The sequence below is a fragment of the Plutella xylostella genome, chromosome 10 (assembly GCF_932276165.1).
Source record: "Plutella xylostella chromosome 10, ilPluXylo3.1, whole genome shotgun sequence".
Lineage (NCBI taxonomy): Eukaryota > Metazoa > Arthropoda > Insecta > Lepidoptera > Plutellidae > Plutella > Plutella xylostella.
In genome coordinates, this window is record NC_063990.1 from 9652400 (window position 1) to 9678424 (window position 26025).

Consider the following 26025-nt stretch of genomic DNA (forward strand, 5'->3'; position numbering starts at 1 on the left):
ATAACCTTGTGTACAGTAAGGTAGCGGTCTCCGCCGTCAATTGCGCCGCGGGTCACGACGCCATGCTCCGTGTGTTGGTCATATCAAAAAAGCAATAACGTTAATATAAAAATCGAATTATTTTTAAAAAAGTACTATTTTAACGAGTTGTTATCACTAGTAAATTAACTAAACTAATAAAAAACTAGAGAAATCCACCCCGGTGGTAGTTGTTTAAAAACAATAATTAAATAAATAAAATATATCCTCGATCCCGTATATGACTCACGAGAAACTGTAATGATCATATCATTTTGCAATATTCCTGTTTCAAAAGATTTTATATAAAATTGTATATAAGCGTACATATACGTAAGACGTATGTGCGGTCCGCACTAGGAGGCACGCCAGTAGCGGTTATTTACACTACATCGAATTGAAATTGGTGTACCTACGGATAAGTTACTGTTACCAGAATTAGGATACTGTATGAAGTAGTCAAGCACTACAAACTAAATTTTTACGATGCCAACTAACTTAATGCTCAATTTTGCCAAATTTTACTTGCCGAAAATATCTTGTCTAATGATGAATGATACCCGCGAGTGTCGATCTCTCCTCGCCGTAGCCGTGAGGAGGGCCCCTTAAATTTGCTCAATCATATGTTTCTTTACTAGCCAGCTCTGAACATTTCCAAGCTATTTTTGGCCCAAATTAAATGTATATCATTAGAAAACAATTGAAAGGTAATTTAAAACGTAAATTTAGAGGAATGGGAGACATTAGAATTATATCGAAAATATTGCAAGTAGAATAAAAAAAACTTGTGTGAAGAATGCTCGAGATGCAATATGTTAATTTAGTGCCAAATGATAATTTAACTCGTAGCAATATATCGTACCCTAATGTCCTCGTGTAACTTCTCAACTAGTGTTAATGACCTGTAAGGTATCAAACATTAAGTTTCTTTTTACAAGACTATATCGTTTTTACAGGGAAGTGTTTAATGTGTATTGTTGGACGGTTGAGGGGTGTTGAGATATAATACTCAGGTTACAGAGTGTAAAAGTAAAGGTTTCTAAAATAGACTTTTAAGTAAAAAGTCTCGATTTTCTCAGTGATACGGGACTCTAAATTGTTTGTTTCCGCCGGCGGGCGGCGACGCTCGCCACTAAAGGCGGCTTTTCTAAACCTAAATCTAAATAATACCTATTTAAATTGGTTAACTAATTTGTCATAGTCATAGATTTGATAGTTATAAATTACTGTTATTATTTCATTTTTACACTCTGTACAAATGCAAAGAAATGATGAAGCAAAGGAGCAAGAGAATTTATTTACTCAAATAGGTTTTTTAATAGTTTATAATTAATATTTTACTGAATTTTAATATTTACATTATTTTGCATTTTATTATACTTAGAGGCAGCTGTGTGAACAAGGGTGAATGATGAAACAATTTAAATTGATCTGGTTACAGGATTTTAATGAAAACGATACATCGAACATGACATATTGGGCACAAAATAATAGTTATCTAATGTTGTTGCTTTGCTATTACCAGTTTGATTATCAGATGTTAACATAACCCAGCGCACTCCGCTTGGAGTAGTGCCTTCATTCTGGCAGCTTGTGAGACGGTGGTCACTGGGCCAGCTCAGCCAATCACCGTCGAATATACTCAGTACTATAACCCTATATGTTAATAAACCCAGGTCCGCCCGATAACTCCCGGCTTTGTGGCGGGCGGCCGCGGGCCTCCTACAATATTCGCCAACCCTCAAGTTTCCGAGGCGACAAAGCGCCGCATGTCTATATGTGAGCATAAAAACTGTGTAAAACAGTGTTGTGCCAAATTGTGTGCTAGTCTTTATAAACAGAAATGGTTTGTTATGATTGTTTCAAATTTTATTAAGTCCAGAATGCGTTTGTTTTTGTGCTGTGAAAGTTTTTTTATATATCGATCTAATCAATCAACAATGTTGATCTCTTCCGTATTTTAAGGCACTGTGTGGTCATGTTGTTACTGATATTCTTACTCTTGATACTGTTACACTGTAGTTCTCCCCAACGTGTGGTGTGTTTCTGCCAGAACTAACTAATTTATTCATGTCATACTAATGTTGTTCTTACTCATGCATTTTTCTTGAATTTCCTTTAATTTCACATCAAACTATATGACCATATTGTGACTCCTATTAGAAAATGACTATTTACTTTGATAATTTGTTTACTTACAGGCATTATAAGTAGAAAAAAACATTTACTATGCACATAATCCATGTAGGGGTTTAAGAAATGGGGAATGTTTTCAAGGTACTTTTCAAATAAGTAATAAATGTTAACCTCATGTTCAAATACCTACTTAAAATTTCACTTGGCATAATAGAATTCCAATGCAAAATATTGATCTCTAGTTTTTATACTGTAATGCCTGTTTGTCCATCACAATAGTATATAATTCTATGAAATTGTTGTATTGAAAATGCTAATTTCGCCTATTTGTCTCTTTCAAAGCCATTTGATATGTTATTTACATTTATAGGTAAAACTAAATGCACACATTTTAATGCTTTGCCGCTTGTGCAATAATACTACTAAATTTCGTTTTGTTGCATCATGAAATGAAATTTATAATCATATATTTACTACTTTTAAAAGACAAGGCAGTAAATCCTAGGTTTTGTTGTGCATTTATTTTTTATTAAAAATATGAAAAGTCTACCCACAAACTCATTGTGGACTGTTATGTGTATGCGACATGAACACAGGAAGTCATCGTCGGTTTATTTTGTATAAATGATGTGAGTCAATTCTAGTAATATTCTCCTTTACTTTAGAATTAATTTATAAACAAAATTATTATAAAATTGCTCAACCAGATGCAATATATGAGTTATGATCAATTTGTATGTTTTTATATGTTAAATCATTTACTACATATTTCATTTATATTATATTACTTTGCAAGTAAAGGCAGCGCATGTTAGTCTATGTTAATTATTAAGAGAGGCCAAATGTTGACTTGCTAATGTGAGACTGTTTTGCCAAGAATCAGAAAGTATATTATTACCTACATTGTTTTAAAATAAATGCTTTTATATAAATACTATAACATTACTTTTCATTTTTCTCTCTTTTACAGGCCTTACGTAGCAGTAGTATTATCATTATCACATTCAATGCAGTTTGTAAGGTTCTTAATTTATAATTATAAGCGGGGTTTACACTTGCTATGAAAGCGAAAAAAATATTGTAAACTTTTGTTATGAAATAAATAATAATAATGATAAATGAACAAAACTTCAGTCAGTAAACATTGCATGAAAAACATGCTGAAAAATAAACTGCCACACCTTTACACCATTGCACAAGTTCCAGATGTAAACACGGCTTAACAAATTAGTCCAGAATGCTATGACATGAATATGGTTCGTAATTTTTGGCCGTCTTTCGTGCTCACCTTTATAACTATGTAGCTTTTTATCATATTTAAAAAGTGGCGCGAAATAAATACCAACATAAGACTTCCGGTAGAAATTAAAATATTTTTTCTGAGCTTTAGTAGAAATTCTGTGTAAGCAACATGGTAAGCAATAAATGCAATGCGCTCATCCTGTACACAGACTAAAAACATTGTTTACCTGTGAATTTGTAAGCTTGGAAGAAGGACCGTTTTCTATTTTATGCTGCTACCCCACTTTTGCGTATTTTCCAAAACTGCCATGTGTGTTCAGATATTCGTCAAAGTTATTGATAAATTTGCATATGAAATTTACCATTTGCCAAAAATAGCGAATATTTTTTTGGAAAATATGAATAGCGTGGTGGGGTGCTTGTGTATGCTTGGAACATGACGTCACCGCGTCAGTAAGCCGCGTCCGCTAGTGTGTCGGCTCCTTAATCATACATTGTGTTCTGTGTTCATTCTTGCAAATGTCATTTGGCTTTAATTTGGTTATCTGTGAAGCTACCTCTTCTTGCTTCTTGTTGGCTATTGTTTACAATATTTTTATTGGAAAATATTAAACTTCATGAAATAAAAGTCTATTTAGATACATTTATGTTGTTCTGTAAAAGCTTCATCAGCATTTATATTATTTTGGATTATTAGATGGCGTTTCCCCAGCCTAACGCACAAAGAGGTTAGTTTACTTTTAACACTAAACCAAACTCGGTTTCTGTTCAGAAAATAATGATTATTTGTTTTACAGAGTTAGCAAATAGGAAAATCCTCGAAGAGCTTCAATTAAAAAAGCAGATGTTACTGAAACAAGGTGCCGTAACTCCTTTGACTGCAACATCTATTTCGTTGACTCAGCCGAGCCCGGTCAGCCAGCTGCCTATGTGCTCCATCCCACCCGTGTCTGCCACTGCGGTACGTTCCACCACAGCCCAATACACAACCTTGACAGTGCTTTTGCGTTTTTATAGAACTATACTACCTACCTAAGGCTCCCTGTACATTAAAATACTAAACCTTATTTTCCAGGGATTTCCACAACTACCTGAGGCTAATATAGTTAACACAAGCCATAGAGCAGCCCTGCAGCACGCCAACGCCACATCCTGCGGGTACTTTGTGTCACAAGACTCATCCTTTGGCAATCAAATCTTACCTGTTCTACCTCGGTTCGACTCTAAGTGACGCTAAATAGGTAAAGAAAAAAATTAAATCCTACAATTTTATGAAGCCCAGAATATCAGCTGATTATGCCTTTTGCTCAATTTTGTAACATAGTAAACTCTAGTCTAGCACTAGTTATCTAGTTATGTTCACTCTAAACACACTAAAGAATAATATTCGGAAAAGCAGTTGTCCTCTACTTTCAATCATGAATTTTTCACTTTCCAGATATATTAACCAATCAGAATGTCAGCAGTGTTGAAGCTGAAGGTGCTGGAGGGGCACCTGCAGGAGCTGAGTGGGTTCTCTGTGCCCAAGCTGGAGCTGGAGCAGTACATCACTCCGCCGCACATTGCCGCTGTTGCTCTATACACCATACAGGTATTGTAATAGCTCATTACTCCTAGGTTTTTATGAAAGTGACCTAACAGAGTGTTATTTTGCACTGTGCCAACTCTTGGGCACTATAATCTACTCTGGCAGATATAGCTAAACTCAGTGAATAGGTTGCCCTGGTTGAAAATGTGTTGGTTTAGATGTGTGAACTAATCACAGTGGACTAGCATGATGGGAATTGGTCATAAACACCTCAAAGTCAAAAACTTCCAATATCTTTCAGACACAATACGAGGGCATAGAAGACAAGCTAGTTCTAGACGCAGGGTGCGGGCCGGGCATGCTGGGACTGGGTGCGGCCATGCTTGCAGCCGGGGCAGTGACAGCTGTGGACATTGACCCTGATGTCCTCACAACTTTCAGGGAAAATGTGGAAGAGATGGAGATTGCCAATGTAGATGCAGTGCAGTGTGATTTCCTTGGGCCTTGTGTTGGGAAGTAAGTAGACTTAGCAATAACAGCAATGCTCACAGGTAGCATTAACAACATTGAGGTTTTTAGGGTAGAGGTTTTATTTCTTCAGTTACGAATTTATGTTAAGGACCCGATATTAAAATTGGAATGGTTCCTCATGAGGCACATTTAGAATAGCAAATAGGTATTGTTATTATTGTGCCCCTTGATTTATTATCTAGCTTATATGAATTACTCACAAAATAATAATTTAAACATGTAATTCCTATGTTTCAGATGGGAGAACTACTTTGACACAGTTCTAATGAATCCTCCATTCGGCACGAAGCACAACGCGGGGATCGACATGCGCTTCCTGCAGCGAGGGCTCGACCTCAGCTGCGACAGCGTCTACTCACTGCACAAGTCTTCTACCAGGTGAGATATACACACAATATGTGTAGTTTAAAAGTACATCACAGCATGATAACTGAGTAAGTAAATTTAAGAAACTAAAATTAAGTTACAGTGAGACTCTCAGAGTCACTCCTCCATTTAAAATGTATTGATCCTTCTGTTGAGAACTTTGTATCACGGTTCAGCTATAACAGACCATAGACTTCGCAATCGCAACTATATCCCATTCCACGGAGAAAGACATCTGATACAAACAAAAACTACCATTATTCGAATGTAATAAGGTTTCTATAAGATGTGTTTCCCCGTGGAATGGAATATAAGAAAATAAAGTTATGTGATTTCTGGCTCACACATTTTGTTTTTCAAACGCGGTAGTTTAATTTGTTAAATACCTACTTAAATTTATTTGCATGTTGTTGCAGATCGCACATACAGAAGAGAATAAAAGAATGGGGAGTCAAAGGCAGCGTGATAGCAGAACTGAGGTACAACTTGGAGGCTTCATACAAGTTCCACAAACAACAAAGCAGAGATATCGCAGTGGATCTATGGAGGTTGCATCACACCTAGCACTAGTAATGAGGTCATAATCTTGCAGTTTCATACAATGAAATAGAGTTAAATTTACTCTGACTATGGAGATCATTAGGGAGAAAGAGCGTGGAAATAGCTTGTTTTGTACATTGACTAATTTAAATAAACATGTTGATGAATTAATTACCTGTAAAAAATATGATTAGTGTCGATAAATGAAATACATTGGAAACGTATACATTTTTATAATAAAATAAAAAAATATGATATTACAAAAAACAATCAGTCTTCCTTATCAATCATATTAACACAATCATCCGATAAAATAATCTATAAATTAGCGTTAAAATTACTTTAGTTTTCTTGGCAACAAAGTACAGTCAGCTGAGAGTCATTAATTAAAAACAACTACCATTTCACATGGAAAAATTACACATAGTTGATTAATTAATAAATTCATGTTTTGTTCACAAAACGAGACTGTACAAAAAACATGGCGGAACGTCAAAAAAACAAAATGGCGAGAGCCGCCATCTTTATTCATCGCCAAACTTGATGTTCTGCGCCAGTTTGATGGCTCCAGAGTAGTTGATGGTGACGGTGGAGCGTCTCATGTAGTTCTTCCACGAGTCGGAGCCGCACTCGCGGCCGCCCCCCGTCGCCTTCTCCCCCCCGAAGGCCCCGCCCACTTCGGCCCCGTTGGTGGGGATGTTGACGTTCACGATGCCGCAGTCGGAGCCGTGCGGGCCGATCCACTGCGGATGGGATGTTTGGTTAGTTAGGTGGTTGGTAACTTTGAGATGGTACGAAAGTGAGAATGTGATTGTCTATCAATAAAATGTATTTTTTTAAATTGTCCGACACACAGGACACACATTATCACACTACACTAGGTTCAAGATAAATGTTATTTTCCATGCCAAGAAGACAATTAAATTTTTGCCAATATACGGCGTGAACAAAAGTTGACCACACCAAGCAGTGCCACACCATTGGTCTCAGCAAAATAAGCATAACAAATCCTTTAAATCTCACCTTGAAGACATCTCCAAGGTTCTCAGTGAACAGACTAGAAGACAGTCCTTGCTCCACCTCGTTGTTGTACTGGATCCCGGTGTCGAGGTCCGGCACCTCTATGCAGTAGACAATAGGGGCGAAACACTCGCTCTTGACCAGCGGGGAGTCGTGGGGCAGGCCCGTCACAATGGTCGGCTCCACGAAGTAGCCCTCGCGCTCGATCACCTGATGCGTAGGGGGGGTTAACGTGAGATAGGAAAGAATTGTATTTTAGAGAAAGTCTTAAACAGTCATTTCCACAGCCCCTTTCCATTTTCACATCCAAAGACGACCGTAGCTTACATACTTCGATAATTCGATTGATAATTATTTATACGGTCCCGAGCATAGAACACCGGGGACTCGATTATACCAATGCAGCAGTGCTATCACCAGTGTTTTCGACTTAAATCGATACCTATTCGATAGGAAAATCACTGGAATTTGTATGTGTTTTATTAGTTTCTAACGTTACCGAAAGGGGCGCTGACGACTTGAGTTGACAGTTAGTAACGAGTCTCGTAGAGAAAATATTCTAGCTGTTAACGGAAACAACAGCACTTACTTTCCCTCCAAACTCGATTTTCCCGCCAGCCTTGACCACCTCGGCGACGGTTCTCTTGTAGTTCTCCACAGCGGCCGGCGTGTGCAGCGGACCAATCAGCGTCTCTGGCAGCAGTGGGTCGCCGATCTTGCTCACCACGCCGGCGAACGCCTTCGTGAGGCGAGACACTACTTGGCTGTACACCTGGAAGGGGAATTGGGTTATTGCGGGGTTGTAGTAGGGTTAAGAGGTTCGGATAGCTTGTAATTTCAATCAAATTGGTTGGTATAACCATTGGAAGTTTCCGGGTTTTGTATAGGTATGTGATTAGATTAGGTACCTATTTATAAGTTGATGGCAGATAGTAATAAAATGTAGGTGAATGTGTTTACTGTAGGTTTACTGCAGGTTATCTTTTACCATTCTGGATTAAAATGTTATCGAAGATTAACTCGCTCATTATCATCAAATAACTTGTTTCCTAATCAAATAATTAATTATAGAATCAAACACACAACACGCCCACTCATGCCCCGCGTGCCTTTACGCTACAATATCAGTTGTTCAATTTCTGGGAATATTTGTTGGTTTACCGTCGTCGACTCCCTAAGAACATCTTCAAACAACACCAACAGATGGCGCTGTACCAACTTTTATTCCCACTTACCTTCTTATGAATGAGTAGTCTCCTGGTAGTAGTGCACCTCTGCCCCGCGGTGCCGGCGCAGGCGAACAACGCGGCGGATAGAAGGAGGTCGAGGTTGGCGTCCTCGTTGACGATGATGGCGTTGTTGCCGCCGAGCTCCAACAGGTGGCGCCCGAAGCGACGCTGCACTTCTACTCCGACCTGTTGGTGAAATAATTTACGTTTGTACAGGTTTGAAGGTAATAAGTTAGTTTTATTATCATTTCGGTGACAGACACTAGAGCTGCACTAGGATTTGTCACCGTGGTGAACGGATAATTCAAGCAATAGCCAGTCAGATTAGCGTCTGTTCCTGACTGCCCAGAGTTTGTTGCTGACTGCCCAGAGTCTGTTGCTGACTGCCCAGGGTGTGCCACAGTCGAGGGGATATAATTTGATACGTCATTCGACGAGGTTCCTTTCGTGCACTCCCAGACTTTTAAATATTCTAGAGAATAGAACGCTTTAATTATAGTTCTTAATACAACTATAAAATAAATATCGTCCAGACATGAGTGCATATATAGTTAGTTGCACTTTTCTTACCTGCTGTCCAACAGCGGTGCTGCCAGTAAACGACACGAGCTTCATGCGCTCGTCCTTAACCAGCTGTTCGCCGATGGTCTTCCCTCCCACACACAGCGAGGCGATGGCGGTCGGGATGTTGTTCTTCTGCAGCACCGACTCCACGATCTTGGTGACGGCCACCGCGACCAGCGACGTGGTCTCTGATGGTTTCCATACGCTCGCGTCGCCGCAGATCTGGATAAAGTGGTTTTAGGTGTTTATGTAGCAGTATTGGATTGTATTAGATATTACATTTATGTTATTGTAATAGGCATAAGGGGTTTTAAAGGTCCTATTGGTAGTCATTGGTCTAGATATTAAATAATTCAGCTACAACCTGGTGAAAACCATACTAAAATGTTTTCTTTGTGAAAAAATCATTTAAGTAGTAGGTGGTTTTTTATGTTATTGAGTCACAATCATCCAAACTTACACTGTTTGATAACATAGCCAACATGTAGGTAAGTATTTTGTTATTAGAAAAGGTCAAGTTCACACATCACACGTTCCTTAACTTATCAAACAAACAAGAACCCCCTCTCTCCCTTATCCTCACCATAGCAATAGCGCTATTCCAGCCGAACACAGCGACGGGGAAGTTGAACGCGGTGATGATCCCGATCACCCCCAGAGGGTTCCACTTCTCGAGCAGAACGTGCCCGGGGCGCTCCGAGGGGATGATGCTGCCCGGGAGCGTCCGGGACAGGCCCAGCGCGAGGTCACACACGTGGATGTATTCTACGACTTCGCCTATCGCTTCCGGCAGGATCTTACCTGGATTGATGGGGAGGTTTAGATGTGGGTTATTGTGATAGGATATGGATGCCTGGGCAGGTAGAATCAGCGTTTACTTCATTAAAAGTGTAGGTACTTCTGTTATAGTTATCCAAAGCTTCCAAAGGCCTATGATTTACATGGGTACAATTGCTTGGCATCTATTACTCGATTATACAAGCATTAATCAATCAACTTTCGCCTCCTCACTTATAAACAACGTTATCATATCATAAAGTACCTACTTTTACTAATTTTGCCTGATTTTAAATCTGTTAGAGCCTCACACCCTAATTCCCTATTCTATGAATCTCTCTACTTACCCATCTCCAACGACACGAGCTGCCCCAGCGGCTGCAGCTTCTCTCTCAGCGCGTCACCGATCTGCCTCACGACCTCGCCTCTCGCCGGCGCGGGGAGCTCGGCCCAGGAGTGCCACGCCGCCTGCGCCGCCGCCGCGCATTGTTCGTAGTCGGCGGGGGTACCGGCTTGAACTTCAGCGATGACCTTGCCGCTGGCAGGGCTGAAGGACTGGATCGTCTGGTGGGGGAAGGGCAAGAGTTGTTAGTTTTGGTATTGGATGTTGGGAGAGAACGTATAGGATGAATGACTTGGCGGATAACAGTTAAGGTAGGCTGAAGAACATGGCCACGCCTGATAAAAATAAGTTACTTCTGCAATGGCCAACGACTACCTATGTCAAATTTCAACTTTTGTAACTACCAATGACGATTTTATTTACGTCGATCACTGGTAAAATTCCACTCTGTAGAGTTCATAATAGAGTTGCTTTGATAATATACCGATTATGCTGGACGTCGGCGTCACGTCATGGGTTATTGTTACTTATCTGATAGTAAATATAAGTATGTACTTACTTCTCCAGAAGCCGTCCATTTCCCATGGAACACGCCGGGATTCTTCTTTTCGAGGCCCAACTCCTTCAAGAAGGAGTATTTTGGGTCCTCAATGAGGTAAGACACACTTCGGGCGGACATCGGAACAGTGTTCACCCTAAAAGCCAACAGGCGACAAACTAACCGATTCATCGGAGCTACACGACTGCAGTTTATGGGCCTTAATTATAAATGAAGTAAGTCATGAACAAACAGATAAAATTATCTTATTTGTGAACAATTAAAGGCGTTCGCGGCGTTATCTTTCTGATAAAGCTGTTGTTGGGTCAGCCACCTCGCTAATGTGTAGGACTTTAAATTAATGATTAAATGTAAAATTACCTAATGTTATCGTTATCCCTATCAGTTGTTTTTTGTACCTATGTAACATAAATCTACCTCACCTCACAAGGTAGCTGAAGGACATCACTGATTTAAAGTATCTACCTACAGTTAGGTACAGTTTTGAAAACATTTTCACTAGGTATTGTGGTTACAGATACAAGTGATTTAACACTAGGATATAGTGCTATTGGCATTGATATTCTACTAATGGCAGACTACATGTTGATATTTTGATAACTGTTTCAACTCATAGTATCCATAGAATTAATATCAATATCCATATGAATTCTATTATTGCCTCTGACTACAATTTAATATGACTTAACTACATATAAGTTTGTATGGGAGTTTGATCATGTTAGATGAGTTCAAAAATAAATCAATGTCTAAATTATTAAAACCTATATTTTGCTAAGAGGTAACTTTTGACTATCACATAATACTACAATATCCTTTATAAGGCTCCTCCTCAGGTTTCCCCTCCCTCATCTCTTGTGCTCTGGCGGCGAGGTAAGTGTTGGCGTCCCTCTTCACCATCCAGTCAGGCAAAGGGGCGGACCAGTCCGGTGGAGGGCCATCCCTCTTCTTCCAGATATCATTTCTGTAATGCGCCCTTAGTCTCTGCATGCGCCGTTCTTTTTCACTCTCTATTACTGCTAGCTGTAAAATAGAATTATTTGGGTTATGTAAGTACGGTGGCCTGCGCCTAAAAGTATACAGGCGGAATTTTTAAAATAGCGATCCCTGATGATGAAGAGACCAGCTACATCTGTTGTAAATCCGGGGACGTGTTGTGTGTGATATGTGTAGCAGTGGTGTTTATGTGGATGTCCTTGAGCAGAATGAGAGCTTGAGATCGCAATTTTAAAAACTCCGCCTGTATATTTTTAGGCGCAGGCCACTGTACATACTACACAGTATTAATTTTTACTTTGAAATGCTATATCAGGGTTGGTGTTTATTTTTTAGTTGGTTTTTATTTTTCTTTTAAAAATTATACTTTTAATTTATAAAGAATTATTTTCAACTGTAGAAGAACTGAAAATGCTATCTTCACTTTGAATGGTTCTGAGTTGGTAGTACAATAATGGATGAATGATAGAAAACTCACCCCAGCCTTTGTATCTTCCTTATCTGTCCACTTGCAGCAGTTGTCATAATCTTTCTTCCACTGGTTGCAGTTCAAGACATCTCCATAAATGAAGTACTGGTGAAATCTGCCGCGTATACTTGTGCATTCTTTGTATTCATCCTTGTATAGGTCACATTCTCTTATCTATAAATATTCATCAGGTTATAGATAACAATCATACTCATAGTAATCGAGAGGTAAGATTTGTATCAGTGTATGTATGCAAGTTTGTAATAAAACTCAAAATCTACTAATAAACAAATATAAAAAACTACTTTCACCATCATAAAACTACATAATCCCTGAGTGACATGGGTTATACTTTTAAACCCATAATTTCCATGGGAAACTCTTTCAAGGAATCGAAGTTCGAAGCTCGCGCCTAAAAGCTAGTAAGTATTACATAAAGTAAAGGTTAGAAAGCAGGAAGTACAAACCAGCCACTTTTCATCTACTGGTATTTCTGGTGTATGGTTTTGAGGTTCTGTGGATTCATCTTTTTTGTTATCTTCAGCCTTGTTTTCTGAGGGCTCTGGCATTTTTGGAACTGCTATGTGAATCGTTTTAAATCAGATGCATAACCTCAAATAAACCTAATTTTGCTAGATAATTAACCCAACTATATTTATTTTATAAGAATCACGAGTGCAATTTGAAGTTTGTTCAACACTAAATGTGTATATTTTGGTTTAAATTACATTATTTGAGAAATAATAATTTTATAACCTTAAAGTTTATTGACAAGTTTGACAATCAGCTGATTTGTTATTCGGGTGCATTCCAAAATTGATTATTAAATAATAAATAAAGAAGCTATAGAGTGTAGAAAAGTATTATGTTCATACGAAGTTACGGAGACAATACACCATTCACACTTCACCTTCTCGTTAGAGAAGTTGTTATGATCCTTGCACCACACCTTTGCAGCATGCCGAAATGCAACATGCATCTATTATTCTAAGACTCAGTTCAGTGACACTTTTTCTATGGTAAATAGCTGATGTCATGACAGCTGTCACCATCACAAATAAATAAATGTCAGACTTTGTACTGCGCGATAACCCGTTGTGATAAAAGTTAATGAAAACTAGGAAATAACATTGCATTTAAACTGCTTTTCTGACCTTAGAGTTTCTTTGTAAGAATACAAACGTTATAAACTACATTCCACATACCAAAATGTCACTGAACAAGCTAGTTGGAGGTGATTGCGGAGGCAACAACTCTCTGTTGCAACTATCGTCGATCGTGAGCCGTGATGCAGCAGCAGCCAACCTCCCGCAGTCCGACCGGTTCGTCAATGAGTTCCTCGCTCAAAACTCGCAAACTCCGCAGACATTCAACATGAGCGCACTGCTAAACAACATGCCGGAAGCTGAGTCCATGAAGAACATAAATAAGATGGCACGAGCAGAGAGGAGCTCGTTTGCTCCAGCTCAGTCCGCGTCCATGACTTGGGCGCCGGGGCCCTCGGGGGCGTTCCTCCCGCAAGCCATGATGCAGCCACTGTTCATGCCACCAGCACCCATGATGGCACATCAGGGCCCATCCAATGTACAAATAGAATATTTGAATGAATCAGATCTCATGGAAACAACTGATGTTAAAGCCAAGGCTCAAGAGTATGTTAACAGTGTCAAAGATGATGATGAGCTTGCCTACAACCAATTCATGTCATTTATGAAGAAAATCAGTGCTGGTGAGATGAACTTAGGGGATGGTGTTGAAGCAGAACAAAAGCAAATAACTAAAGACAAAATTTTGGAGGAAATGGCTGAAAAATACAAAGATGAATGGGCAAAGTTAAGTGATGTGTCGGAATACTGGGACTCTGAAACTGCAAATGGAATACCACAAGAGTATACATTCACTGAGGGAAATGTAATGCTGGAAAACAAGAGTGCTCTGGAACTTGGTAAGGAGAAATTAAAGATGGGTGATATTCCTGGCGCAGTGTTGTGCTTTGAAGCAGCAGCTCAGCAGCAGCCTGAGCTGGCTGAGGCCTGGTTCCTGCTTGGCTCCACACAGGCTGAGAATGAACAGGATCCCCTCGCTATTGCAGCTCTTAAGAAGTCTCTACAAATAGACCCAACACAACTTGAAGCTTACATCACACTGGCAGCTGCATACACTAATGAAAATTTACCAAAATATGCATTTAGGTCTCTACTGGACTGGCTAAAAGCCAGTCCGAAGTACAGTGATATGATACCACAAGATGTTGACATCAGTAAGCTAGACAACAAGGCACTAGAAACTCATGTTAAAAACTTGTATTTAAAAGCAGCACAAATGAATCCAACTGAAATTGATCCAAATGTTCAAAATGCTCTTGGAGTGGTGTTCAACATTAGCCAGGAATATGACAAGGCAGTGGATTGCTTCAAGACTGCCCTGATGGTGGCCAGCCATGACTCCAAGCTGTGGAACCGGCTTGGTGCCACACTTGCCAACAGTGACAGGTCAGAGGAAGCTGTTGATGCATACCATGAAGCTTTGAATCTAGAGCCAGGATTTATTAGGGCAAGATACAATGTTGGCATAACTTGTATGAACCTGGGAGCCCACAGACAGGCTGCTGAGCATTTCCTGGTGGCTCTGAACCAGCAGGTGAAGGCCAAGAGCATGCACCCCGGGGCAGGCGACACCGACACCAGCTCCTCCACCATCTGGACCACCCTCCGGATGGTGTGCTCCTTCATGGGAGAACATGATGTGGCTAAACTAGTGGATGAAAGAAACTTAAGTGAATTAAATAAGTTCTTTGAAACTGAACAGTGAAGAGTGATTTACATCTGAATTATGAATTTTGGGATAAGTTAATAATGTTTAGTGGGTATTGTGCATTATTTACAGTGATCATTTCATACTCATTACTTTCCATTGGGCTTTTAAGGGTATTTTATTAATTATACTAAAATTATGAATTAAATAAATATATTTATAGTTGTTTTGTATGTTTTAAATTCTTTTATTTTCATGTAAAAAGCTACAAGTTTTGTCAGACAGTGGGCATCCTTGTGGGTGATTGCTGAAAAACCAGCATGGTTTTTGTTGGAGTTGGATTTTTTGCACTTTAGATTTCTTTGATTTCATTTCATTGTTTATTTCATCAACACTTTTGGGATGGCGAAGTTGCACCTTTCCTCCTTGTACTTTGAAAATGTGATGATGATTTTTTAATAAAGTCTGTAGACCACCACATTCAGATTTGAGAGATTTCAGCTGATCTGATGGTATTAACTGAACTAATTCTGTTAAATCAACACTTCTACCAGGAGACCACCTTACATCTGTATCCAGTTCTTTCATCAGATACTGGGCTATACAATCTACTATACTCACAATGAGGTTTTTATCAATTTTAGTGCAATTTCTAACTCTTTCTACAGGCTCTCTAGCCTTGAAGTCACTTATCCAATTTTCTGTCTTTTCATCAGATTTTGCAGGATTTATATTGATTAGTTTCTGTATACTGTAGCAATATTTACTATGGTCCTCTTCAGGATAAGTTCTGCCTCTGCCAACTAGACAAATTCTCTTAGTACTGGGTATCTTCAATCTATCAGTATCAGTTCTAAAGCCGCATTCTTGACACAACTTCTTGATGTAGTCTAGATATTCTGTGTACTGGCTTTTAGAAGAATTTTGCCTTTGATATTTACTGCCATCAAAATTGTAAGCACAGCATGGAAGTAGGAAGAAGTTGCAGGTATAGGAGCTCCTGGCCGCCACCACAGGGATCCACGGAGTCAGCTCATCTGAGTGGTTGCCAATTATCCAATCAGTACTCGGAAATAGATTCAAATCTGAAGGAGTCACTGTTTTTTCCTGTAAATAAAATAATGTTTAAAGTTAGATGAAACTGATTTTTTTTTAGTACAAAAGGGAGAGCCACTATAATAACAGTATTACCTCTAGAACAACATTACTGGGATAAATATCCCAGATGTTCCTCTTCCTTATGTCAATGCCAACACCCCCGTGGCCCTCCATGGCCAGTATGTAGACCAGCAGGCCATTCCCACAGCCGAGATCTACAAATGTTTGCTTCTCAACTGTTCCTTGTATTTGCCTCTCATCCTCCCAGAGCAGGAGCAAGTAGGTGGCGATGGCCACATCTTCATAAACAAATTTTGATGGGTCTGTGCATTCTGGCCAAATCTGAAAAAGTTATAATGCTTTTAAGTTTGAGGTTCTCAAAATGTTGAATCATTGCTGGGTGTAGTTTTTTTTGTGTATTTACAGAATTACATTTGAAATTATGCTTACTTTAACCATTTCCTTGCCATATTTAGTCTTGAGTTCATTATATTTTCTGTAATAGTTTTCATTGGACACTAAGGATAAAGATTCTTGTTTGTTGGGGTCCCTAGCACCAGTTTCCTCTCCCCATTTTATTAACTGCGGTAGAATGGTCTCACTCAGCCACTGAAATGATTTTGAATCTTCATCTGTGGAAAATAATGAATCTGAATAGAAGTGGGATGAGGTTTCTTTATATAGGTTTATAATATATTACAATAAAAGGTAGGGTATTTGGTGACTTAAACTGATTGATATACTTAAACTTTCAATATTTTTAAATAATATTTACCACATTCAGCTTTTAAGAATATATTTTTCTCTTTCAATTGTACAGAAAAACTAAAATCTGGACTTAATGTTTGTGTTATGCCCATTGGCGTGACATCAAAAAAGTAGACAATGGAATCCCCTCTGTTTTGGCACACCAGCTGCAACGCATGTGGCTCACTGTAGCTTTTTGGGAGTAACTCAATAAGCGTAACTTCAACAGGTTGGCCATCCATTATGAGAGTACTTTGTAGTCTTAATTTACTCAGTATACATTCCATAACTGCTTCAGTATCTTTTAATGAGTCTACTCTAGGACATACTGAAGGTAGCCAGGGATTCAGTAAAGGAGAGCAAGTTTGTTTACAAATAACTTTGCAACCCCATAACCTCTTATTCACAACGTGAGGTTTGTTTATCAATATATTGATGGCAGCCCAGAACCCATCATCAGACATCGAAGAAGCAGTAATTTTGCAACCAGACATTGCAGGTTTTATAAATATCGCTTTAGTAATTAAAGTAAATTTCTAAATTTTAGTATTTTGCCACTTGCCACTTGTACACAACAATGTACACAGATTATACTTCATCAAGACATTTTGACATTTCATGATTGCTTGAAATTTTTAGAATACTTAGAACAAGGACTTGTATGTCTTTAAATGAAACAAAATGAAAAGATTCAAAGGACAACCACATACATATATGTGTGTATTTGAGGTGTATTTTCGCTTTTAATGGTCTGAGAGGTAAGGTAAAAAAAAGATAAGCACCATGCGAAGTAAATGGAGAAAATAATTATCGAAGTGTCTAGGTTGTGGCTAGTCGTGCCAAAGCATCTCCACACTGGGCTCGCTAGGTTGTAACTAGTCGTGCCAAAGCATCTCCACACTGGGCTCGCTAGGTTGTGACTAGGCGCGTAAACAGCCATTCGCTAGTCAACGAACCACTCAAATATGCTCCATATTGCAACACAATAAAGTTAAATTTGTATTGTAAGTATATGACATGAACATGACACAAGTTGCTCTTTCTACTTTTAAGGTTATAATGGCGGTCATTGTAAACAAAGGTGTTGTTTTTTGTTGAAAAAAATTGAATTTATTTCAAAGAATGTAATTTGAGTCGCTTGAAGAACTGGACACGTTTATTACAAATTACGAATTAAATAATAAATTGTGTCCAGTTGTGGAAAAAGACTGCGAAAACTATTAAAAAGTCCAAAGCCGTGTGCCCAAAGAAATTAGCATCATGCAACGAAGATCTGAAATACTATAGTCTGACGTATGCATGTAAAATGGGAGGCCGGGCTTTTAAGTCGAAAGGCAGAGGCATACGGCATACGACGACTTATAAGGACAACTGCCCCATGATGCTAAAGTTGGCTTTGAACAATGATGGCTCGAGACTGAAGATTGTGGAAAAGGTTGAAAACCACAACCATCCTGTTAATAGAGAATGTCAGAAAATGTCTCATTTAATTATACCATACGTTGAATTATTAATAGTAGTTTTTATTATAAATAAAAGATAATATTATGTATGCTATACGTTGTTTATTTTTGTAGAATTAAATTCGGGGATAATCATGTTGCATGTGAAAGAAAACATCGTGAGGAAACCCCAATATCTAGATTAAGCACATCTAGATATGTGAACCCACCAATCCGCAGTGGACCAGCGTGGTGGGAAATGGTCAAAGCTTAGGAAGGCAGTTTAGACCTTCGAGTTATGCACAAAAGTTCCACTTGAGAGAGCCAGGTCTTACACCCCTACAGACAATATAATAGAATGACCCACTAACCCTAATCTATCTTACTGAGAACCAAATTTAAGTACAGTACTTAATTACATACAATACAATTACTTTATATTCATGCAATAGAAAACATATTGCCACAATAGCGTTATATTGTGTACAAAGGTCCTCTGGTAGCTGTTTCATCGCGACCCATCACGTCCGCACTGCTGGGGCACAATGAAGAGCAACTTGAGTCATGTTCATGTCATATACTTACAATACAAATTTAACTTTATAGAGTTGCAATATGGAGCATATTTGAGTGGTTCGTTGACTAGCGAATGGCTGTCTACGCGCCTAGTTACAACCTAGCGAGCCCAGTGTGGAGATGCTTTGGCACGACTAGTCACAAGCTAGCGAGCCCAGTGTGGAGATGCTTTGGCACGACTAGTCACAAGCTAGCGAGCCCAGTGTGGAGATACTTTGGCACGACTAGTCACAACCCATACACTACCAAAGTGTGAAACGACTAGCCACAACCTAGACACTACCAATAATTATTGCAACGCGCTCTGACGTCATGAAAGTATCCACAGATTAACTTAATTTTAATTTTGAACGTAGATTTTGACATAATTTTTGCTTGGTTGACGATTTGTAAACAGCTGTGTCCGTTCATCTCTTTTTCTCTCTCTGAATTCCTTAAAATCTCATTATTTACGTTTTCTATCTTTTAATTCGAGAATATAATTTGTAACCATCACACACATACTCTAAAACCTCGTTACATGCGATAGGTAATGTCATATACAGAGCTTGAACATGGGTACCAAGGATTGCGGCAAGCTACTCAAGCTCCTCAATTCTACGTCGGAGATGACGGGAACCTTGTCCCGATAAGAACACCCGTAAGTGTAAACGATGAGTTTCACTCATAATTTTTATAAACAAACACAATTTAATTAATCAATTGTGTAAAACAGTTCGCACACAAGTTGCTACTGTAGAAGACGAACGCCGACTATTGTACGACTTTATCTTTTTGTTTATTATTCGAGATCATTGACCCCGACCTAGTTGACATTCCTATGTTTAAATAATTATGCGCTGCTTGTGGATCTACAATTAATTCACATTGACCAGTTGGTTCAACTGTTATTGCTAGGAATATTGTCTATTTAAAAGTACTTGTGTGAGCATTTTATGGAGTATTACTATGACTATGATAATTGGGTAAGTGATGTTATAATTTTTACAAATTCACTAGTTCTATCCATTCAAGTGTAGTAAATGTGTGAGTAGTTAACTGTCTGAGTAACATCTTTCTTTGTACAGTATATAGGTAGGTACAATCTGAATGGTTCATTGTCAACCCTATTATGTAATAGCAAAAAGATAAAACTGAAGTTGGCACAGACTGTACTCTTTGTTTACCAGTTAGTAGCAGTTGTCAGTTCAAGGGCAGCACTAATCCTTGGTTACTTTTGTAATTCCTACTAACACAGGTTTGTAAACCAAGATTTACAGTCCGAACCAAATATTTATTTTACATTAAGTAATTCACTACTTCAAACAACCCATACAAAACACACTAGATAAACCTTAGTAAACAGTATAAGCCTTTATAAAGCCTGAAGCTGGGTTGTTACTGCATTACTTCATAGTTCACTGGTGTGAAGGAAATCTATTTTTATAACAGTATTAAATTACTTTGTATTATGAATGCTGTTCCAGTCAGAATGACAGACGGTGAGGTGTGTAACAGCATGCTAATTCGCTTCAAGTTTATCTCAGTTATCAATGGCACAGTGAGTGCCATCCAATCATTTGCAAGGTTGCCTGCCTTATCTGTGTATCAGTTTACAATATTATCTTGATATTCCATTAAAATGTGGGTATAGTGAGTGTGTGGAGTGCAATGGAGTGGCAGTGGCTCAAACACTGGTGGAGACTCAAGCTCTGGAGGAGTAAAAAGAAAAAGGATCAGAATGATGATGAGTTTTGTTATTGTGATGACTGCTTACATGATGTGAGAGGCTTGTTCTATTTTCTTTTTTTTAATGCTGTGTTGAGAATTATCATTGAAGTGGTATACAACTAACAAGACAGTGAATCATTGCAGTGTTTGTGAGTTTTACTAGGCATTTTGTTATTGTTTGAAGTTTAAGGTCATGGCCTAGCATAGATTCAGGTACAGGCAGGTTGTTAATATGTAAAATCTGATTATGCATAGGACTATAGCTAATATGTATTGTTATACCAATCAAGAATTATTATTTATAACAAGGTAGGTGGTGTATGATATGAGTCACTTGACTGCTTTGGAGACATTTATTCTCTTATCTTGCATGCAATATTTAATATTATATTTTTATTTTAGAAATTGTAGGTATTGCTGATTGTACCATAGGTACCTCTAAAACTATGACTACCTTCTGCTGTTACTATTTCCCACCATACTGGTGCACTGTGGTTCTTGATCTAGATGTGCAGGTTTAATTAATGGTTTCTTCATTCTAGGAGTGGTACACCCTTAAATTCTAAAGAACCTCTGTATATCTCATTGAATGTGTTTATGCCTGTAATTATTTTAGTTATAAGAATTTTTCTACACAATTTATATTGTTTGGAAATAAATAAATATGAAATATGAATATGCATATTGGCAGGGCGAGCTGGACATCTGCGAGCCGCTGGACCCGCACTGCGATGGCGGCAAGAAGGTGGTGGTGGGCGTCTGCGCCATGGCCAAGAAGTCGCAGTCCAAGCCCATGAAGGAGATCCTCACGAGGCTTGATGAGTTCGAGTACATCAAGATGCTCGTCTTCCCAGAGGAGGTTATCTTAAAGGTTCTCCCTCCTTCTCTAACATAATGGTGGAGCAAAATAGATTTTGAATTTATTTGTTGCTATTGTAAGGCCAGTCTTGTCTCCTTTTTGGTAAGGCTTGCACATTACACTGTCTCTCTCACGGCCTACGAATGGGTAGTTTCTATTGGTGTTGATTTCATATTATTTCTTTTATAGCTTAGAGTATTGTGTTTAGTAAATGAAATTGACTATAGGAACTATTCCATAGAAAGTAGTAACAAATACTGATTAAGTATCGTAATATCAACTTATCCTCATTTTAATTAAATATTGGTATAATTTTTCAGGCGAGCTGTAATTTGTGTTGAAAAACAGAGGTTTAAGTTCATTATTTTGTTTCACTACTTTGATATACTCACAGGAATGCACACATGTTATTCGTTTTATAAATGTAAACCTTGCAAGTATGAATATCCTATGTGCAAATTGGACCTCTTGTTTGGAATACACTTTGTATGTTTTGTGGTAAAGCTTTGATGTTATGCATGTGACAATGTAGCGGCTTTTTGATATAGTCATAATAAACATATTTATGTAGTTTTCACAGAGTGAAATCATTACTGGGTTTTGTTTGTAAAAGGAACGCACAATTAACTGTGCTACTTCATTTTTACATATTTTACACTTAACTTACAAAACTTATAACACCCTAAAACTTCAACTTTAACCCTTCAAACACCCTAAATTGCATGTTGTTAAAAACTAACAAAGGTACAAACTGTACTCAGCTGGTACTGGTACTGTAAACAAAAATCGCCCTTACAGCAACCGGTGGAAGAGTGGCCGATCTGCGACTGCCTGATCTCCTTCCACTCGAAGGGTTTCCCGCTGGACAAGGCCATCCAGTACGAGAAGCTGCGGAAGCCGTATGTCATCAATAATCTGCACATGCAGTACGATATACAGGTATTTATGTGCGCCTTCATTTGTTTATGCTTCTAGCTTTTCCCTGCGGATTTGTATTGTCTTTTATGATAATGAATCCCAATGGAATTTAAAGATGGAACAATATGCGATGCCGAGACGGCCGGTCGGTTGAGCTACTGCTTAGGTTAATCTATTTATACATAGGTAAACCATATAAGCACTACATATTTCACCCTAATTAGCCGTGCGTGTTAGGTACTACCTAAATGCGTAACTTCCAAATCCATTTAGCCAAATTATACACTTAATCCAATAAGGCAGCATTCATATTTTTCTGCGAAAAGGAAGCTGACGATTTTACCCCACTTGTCGCAACGTAAATTCCTTGAAGTCTAATTTGTTAGCACTTCCTACTAGGTACATACTTAATTATCTATCTCACGATTCCTAAGCCAAATGCGTATATTGTAACCACTGAAACAAACCTTTTATACACTGTAGAGTATGACCCACCATCGGATGGAGTTATCCATGTTTATTTCATCCTGGCGTTTCCGCCAGAGAACCTTTTACGCTACAGTGTACAACCATAATTATTGTAAGCCTCCACTGCCTATCCCGCTAGTGCAATAATAAAAGTCATACTTATGTATTAATGTCATGTTCATGTTTCAGGACCGCAGAAAGGTGTATTCCATCTTGGAGGGCGAGGGCATCGAGATCCCGCGCTACGCCGTGCTGGACCGGGACTCGCCCGACCCTAAACGTGAGTGTTGATGTATTATACAGGGTGTTTTAATTGCAAAGTATTAACTTAACCGAAAAATCGACAGCGTTTGGTTTCAAATTTCCTTTTGTGCTTCGTAAAAAATGTTGATGAAAAGATTTTATCATGTAGTAGATTTGAGATTGTATCTTGAGAACGCGGGCTCCCTTTGTGGTATCTTTGATATTATGTATGTTGTTGATGTTAGATAAAAATTGTGATAAGATTGTTATGTTGTTTCAAGAGCAATAAATTATTATTTTCTCAAGTACCTACATAATTTATTCAATAGCAAGCGATTAACCGTATGGCCCAAATCTATCCCTATCCAATTCACTTCACCATAAGATCCACCTGCCATATAATTGCCAAGGTTATCACCAAGAGATCGCTCTAAGCGATAAGGCCGCCTATATTCTATTCTATTCTAATTCACCTACCTCCTCCCCCGACAGAGCACGAGCTAGTGGAGTCCGAAGACCACGTGGAGGTGAACGGCGTGGTGTTCAACAAGCCGTTCGTGGAGAAGCCGGTGTCGGCCGAGGACCACAACATCTACATCTACTACCCCACCTCGGCGGGCGGAGGCAGCCAGAGACTGTTTAGGAAGGTGAGTTTAACCCTCGCATTACAGTAAAGCAATGAAAAAGTTCCAGTGACATAATGGAACATCAATGGCTGCTGGAACTTTTCCATTGCACGTGAGTGTATGTATGGGTGTTTAGTTTTTTATTATTATTATGTTCAGAAAAAATCTTGTACCTAACTGTTTACTTGTTGATGCCCTTTGAAGGAGCGGAAAGTGTCTGTCTAAATCGTTTATTCATCTATTCTATTGGCGAGAAAGTAAAAGTACTGTTCGTGATCCAGATACATTATACAGCGAGCCATAAAGGAGGTATTACGACGTCGTGCTAGGAATATGGCCGATTAAGTTACATACATTCACATCTGCAAAATCACGGGGAATAACCATAGTCAATTTATGAATCAATCAATCAATTAGACATAGCATATTGTGGCAGACTGAACCCAAGACATAAACCTAGTTTCTATTTTAAGAACCTAATCTACAATCATTTATGATGATGATGATGATGATGATGTCTTCCAAGCCGATACGGCTACGGCGACTGCTAATGGAGATTTAGGCTTCGTTGGTGTGCCCGGATGTGGCTTATGTAGACAATCATTTATAGCGGAATATCTAATGATGAGCTGAACCGGCCGGCCCCTGCATAATACAAGCTACGCTATTGATTTTAACATTACAGTGATGTAGGTATGTATTTTTACTCGCCGAAGTCACGCGAAAGGTGTTAGGAGGTTCTGGAACACAGTTCTAGGTAAAAAATCCAACAAACAAATATAAAAAAAGAAAAAGGCAAGCTTTGAACTTCCAATAATCATCATATATCATGCTATATGTGTTTTCAATCGCCTGTGTTTCTTTTACATAATAAATAATACATAAATAGTTCCATTACTTCCCAATTCTTCCAGTTACTAGTTTCTAGATAAGTCTATGTGACATGTGCGTCCACGAACACCTATTCAGTGATTCTCGGAATCCCTTGAAACAATATGTTGTTAACAAGTGCTCGTATTTCTCTTATGTAATACTCGTATTCTTCCTTAAGGTGTAAGTTGGCTGCGCTGCGAACGAGATGAAGTTACAATAAATGAATTTATTTATTTGAGTGTTGTCCAGCGAAATGTTAGCTGCCAATCTTATATAAATATCTACATAGAAACCGCAGTAGTGACGTTGCGACACGTCGTCTACTTCAATGTTACGTCGTACGCCGCCAGTTAGCACCTTGATTCTCTGTATTCCATAGTGACTGTATGTTCGTTGTCGACAGATCGGCAGCCGCAGCAGTATCTACTCGCCGGAGTCCCGGGTCCGGAAGACAGGCTCCTTTATTTATGAAGACTTCATGCCCACTGATGGTAAGTCTACATACCCTACATATGTGACTTGACTTTGACATGACTTAACTATTATTGAACCATTGTTATTTTATGTGTCTATATCAGACATGGTTCTACGTTATTGAATTGAATATATTATTATTCTAAACAGGACTACGTGACTATGTACACACGTATTTAATTTTAAATAAGCACGCACATAAACATACACAACAATAATGTATGCGTCATGGCCCCTAGGACCCGTACACCAAACTGCAAACTGAAAATTCGTCTCTCCTATATAACACCTACACACCTAAGTGGGGTATCGTTTTTACTGACACACTTTAGTGCCAATTTCGCCATAGTGGGTTAAAGCATAACCAGGGATTATTGGTTGACTTTTGACACATCTGTCACGAATTTTATATGGAGATGACGTATAATTGATGAACCAATCCCTGGTTACGATCTAACTGCCTACCTATGGCGAAATTAAAGCTTAACCCCCAAATAAAAAACTCCAATTTTCTCCAGGCACGGATGTGAAAGTCTACACAGTAGGGCCCGACTACGCTCACGCGGAGGCTCGTAAAAGCCCGGCTCTGGACGGCAAAGTTGAGCGAGACTCAGAAGGGAAGGAGATACGGTACCCAGTCATATTGAGCAACCAGGAGAAGCTGATATCGAGGAAGGTGTGTCTCGCGTTTAAGCAGACGGTTTGCGGGTTTGATTTGTTGAGGTGAGTGGCTAAAGTGTAGGTTTGTTTTGAGTAATGTGGCTGGCCTTTTGGGAAGAGGCAGTGGTGCATCTGCACTTTTTGGTGTGTTAATCATCTTACTGGCCTGAAAACAAATTACTGACTATAAAAACGGAAATTGAACCTTTGAGCCTCGGTATAACATAGTACATATATTATTTCACTTTGATATAGCGAG

The 26025-nt window shown here is 38.8% G+C and overlaps 6 protein-coding genes across 6 annotated transcripts in view; 3 read left to right on the top strand and 3 right to left on the bottom strand.

Annotated features, from left to right (window-relative positions):
* Positions 1-4495: 4495 nt before the first annotated feature.
* On the top strand, positions 4496-6525 carry LOC105385638 (rRNA N6-adenosine-methyltransferase Mettl5). The gene is made up of 5 exons (XM_048623586.1): positions 4496-4637; positions 4835-4987; positions 5226-5440; positions 5693-5833; positions 6238-6525. The coding sequence occupies exons 2-5, from the start codon at positions 4853-4855 to the stop codon at positions 6383-6385; spliced, it is 639 nt and encodes a 212-aa protein (XP_048479543.1). The 5' UTR covers positions 4496-4637; positions 4835-4852; the 3' UTR covers positions 6386-6525.
* A 53-nt stretch (positions 6526-6578) lies between these two features.
* LOC105385639 (putative aldehyde dehydrogenase family 7 member A1 homolog) lies at positions 6579-11094 on the bottom strand. The gene is made up of 8 exons (XM_011556051.3): positions 10854-11094; positions 10299-10515; positions 9758-9975; positions 9181-9396; positions 8617-8796; positions 7971-8153; positions 7385-7591; positions 6579-7104 (listed from the first exon to the last, which is right to left on the bottom strand). The coding sequence occupies exons 1-8, from the start codon at positions 11022-11024 to the stop codon at positions 6886-6888; spliced, it is 1611 nt and encodes a 536-aa protein (XP_011554353.1). The 5' UTR covers positions 11025-11094; the 3' UTR covers positions 6579-6885.
* Positions 11095-11603: 509 nt separating this feature from the next.
* Positions 11604-13105, bottom strand: LOC105385641 (UPF0545 protein C22orf39 homolog). The gene is made up of 3 exons (XM_011556052.3): positions 12786-13105; positions 12328-12492; positions 11604-11876 (listed from the first exon to the last, which is right to left on the bottom strand). The coding sequence occupies exons 1-3, from the start codon at positions 12885-12887 to the stop codon at positions 11649-11651; spliced, it is 495 nt and encodes a 164-aa protein (XP_011554354.2). The 5' UTR covers positions 12888-13105; the 3' UTR covers positions 11604-11648.
* A 260-nt stretch (positions 13106-13365) lies between these two features.
* Positions 13366-15306, top strand: LOC105385642 (peroxisomal targeting signal 1 receptor). The gene has a single exon (XM_011556053.3). It carries the CDS (start codon positions 13528-13530, stop codon positions 15127-15129), a length of 1602 nt encoding a protein of 533 aa, XP_011554355.2. The 5' UTR covers positions 13366-13527; the 3' UTR covers positions 15130-15306.
* On the bottom strand, positions 15269-17482 carry LOC105390138 (probable tRNA (uracil-O(2)-)-methyltransferase). The gene is made up of 4 exons (XM_011561384.3): positions 16946-17482; positions 16621-16802; positions 16264-16512; positions 15269-16179 (listed from the first exon to the last, which is right to left on the bottom strand). The coding sequence occupies exons 1-4, from the start codon at positions 17409-17411 to the stop codon at positions 15310-15312; spliced, it is 1767 nt and encodes a 588-aa protein (XP_011559686.3). The 5' UTR covers positions 17412-17482; the 3' UTR covers positions 15269-15309.
* A 2965-nt stretch (positions 17483-20447) lies between these two features.
* The window catches only part of LOC105385667 (inositol hexakisphosphate and diphosphoinositol-pentakisphosphate kinase), a 30350-nt gene continuing 24772 nt past the window's right edge, over positions 20448-26025 (top strand). The window contains exons 1-7 of the mRNA XM_048623316.1: positions 20448-20696; positions 21337-21516; positions 22303-22443; positions 23080-23170; positions 23626-23780; positions 25036-25123; positions 25625-25829. Of these exons, the coding sequence (XP_048479273.1) occupies positions 20586-20696; positions 21337-21516; positions 22303-22443; positions 23080-23170; positions 23626-23780; positions 25036-25123; positions 25625-25829 (971 nt within the window). The 5' untranslated portion in view covers positions 20448-20585. The remainder of the gene's footprint in view (positions 20697-21336; positions 21517-22302; positions 22444-23079; positions 23171-23625; positions 23781-25035; positions 25124-25624; positions 25830-26025) is intronic.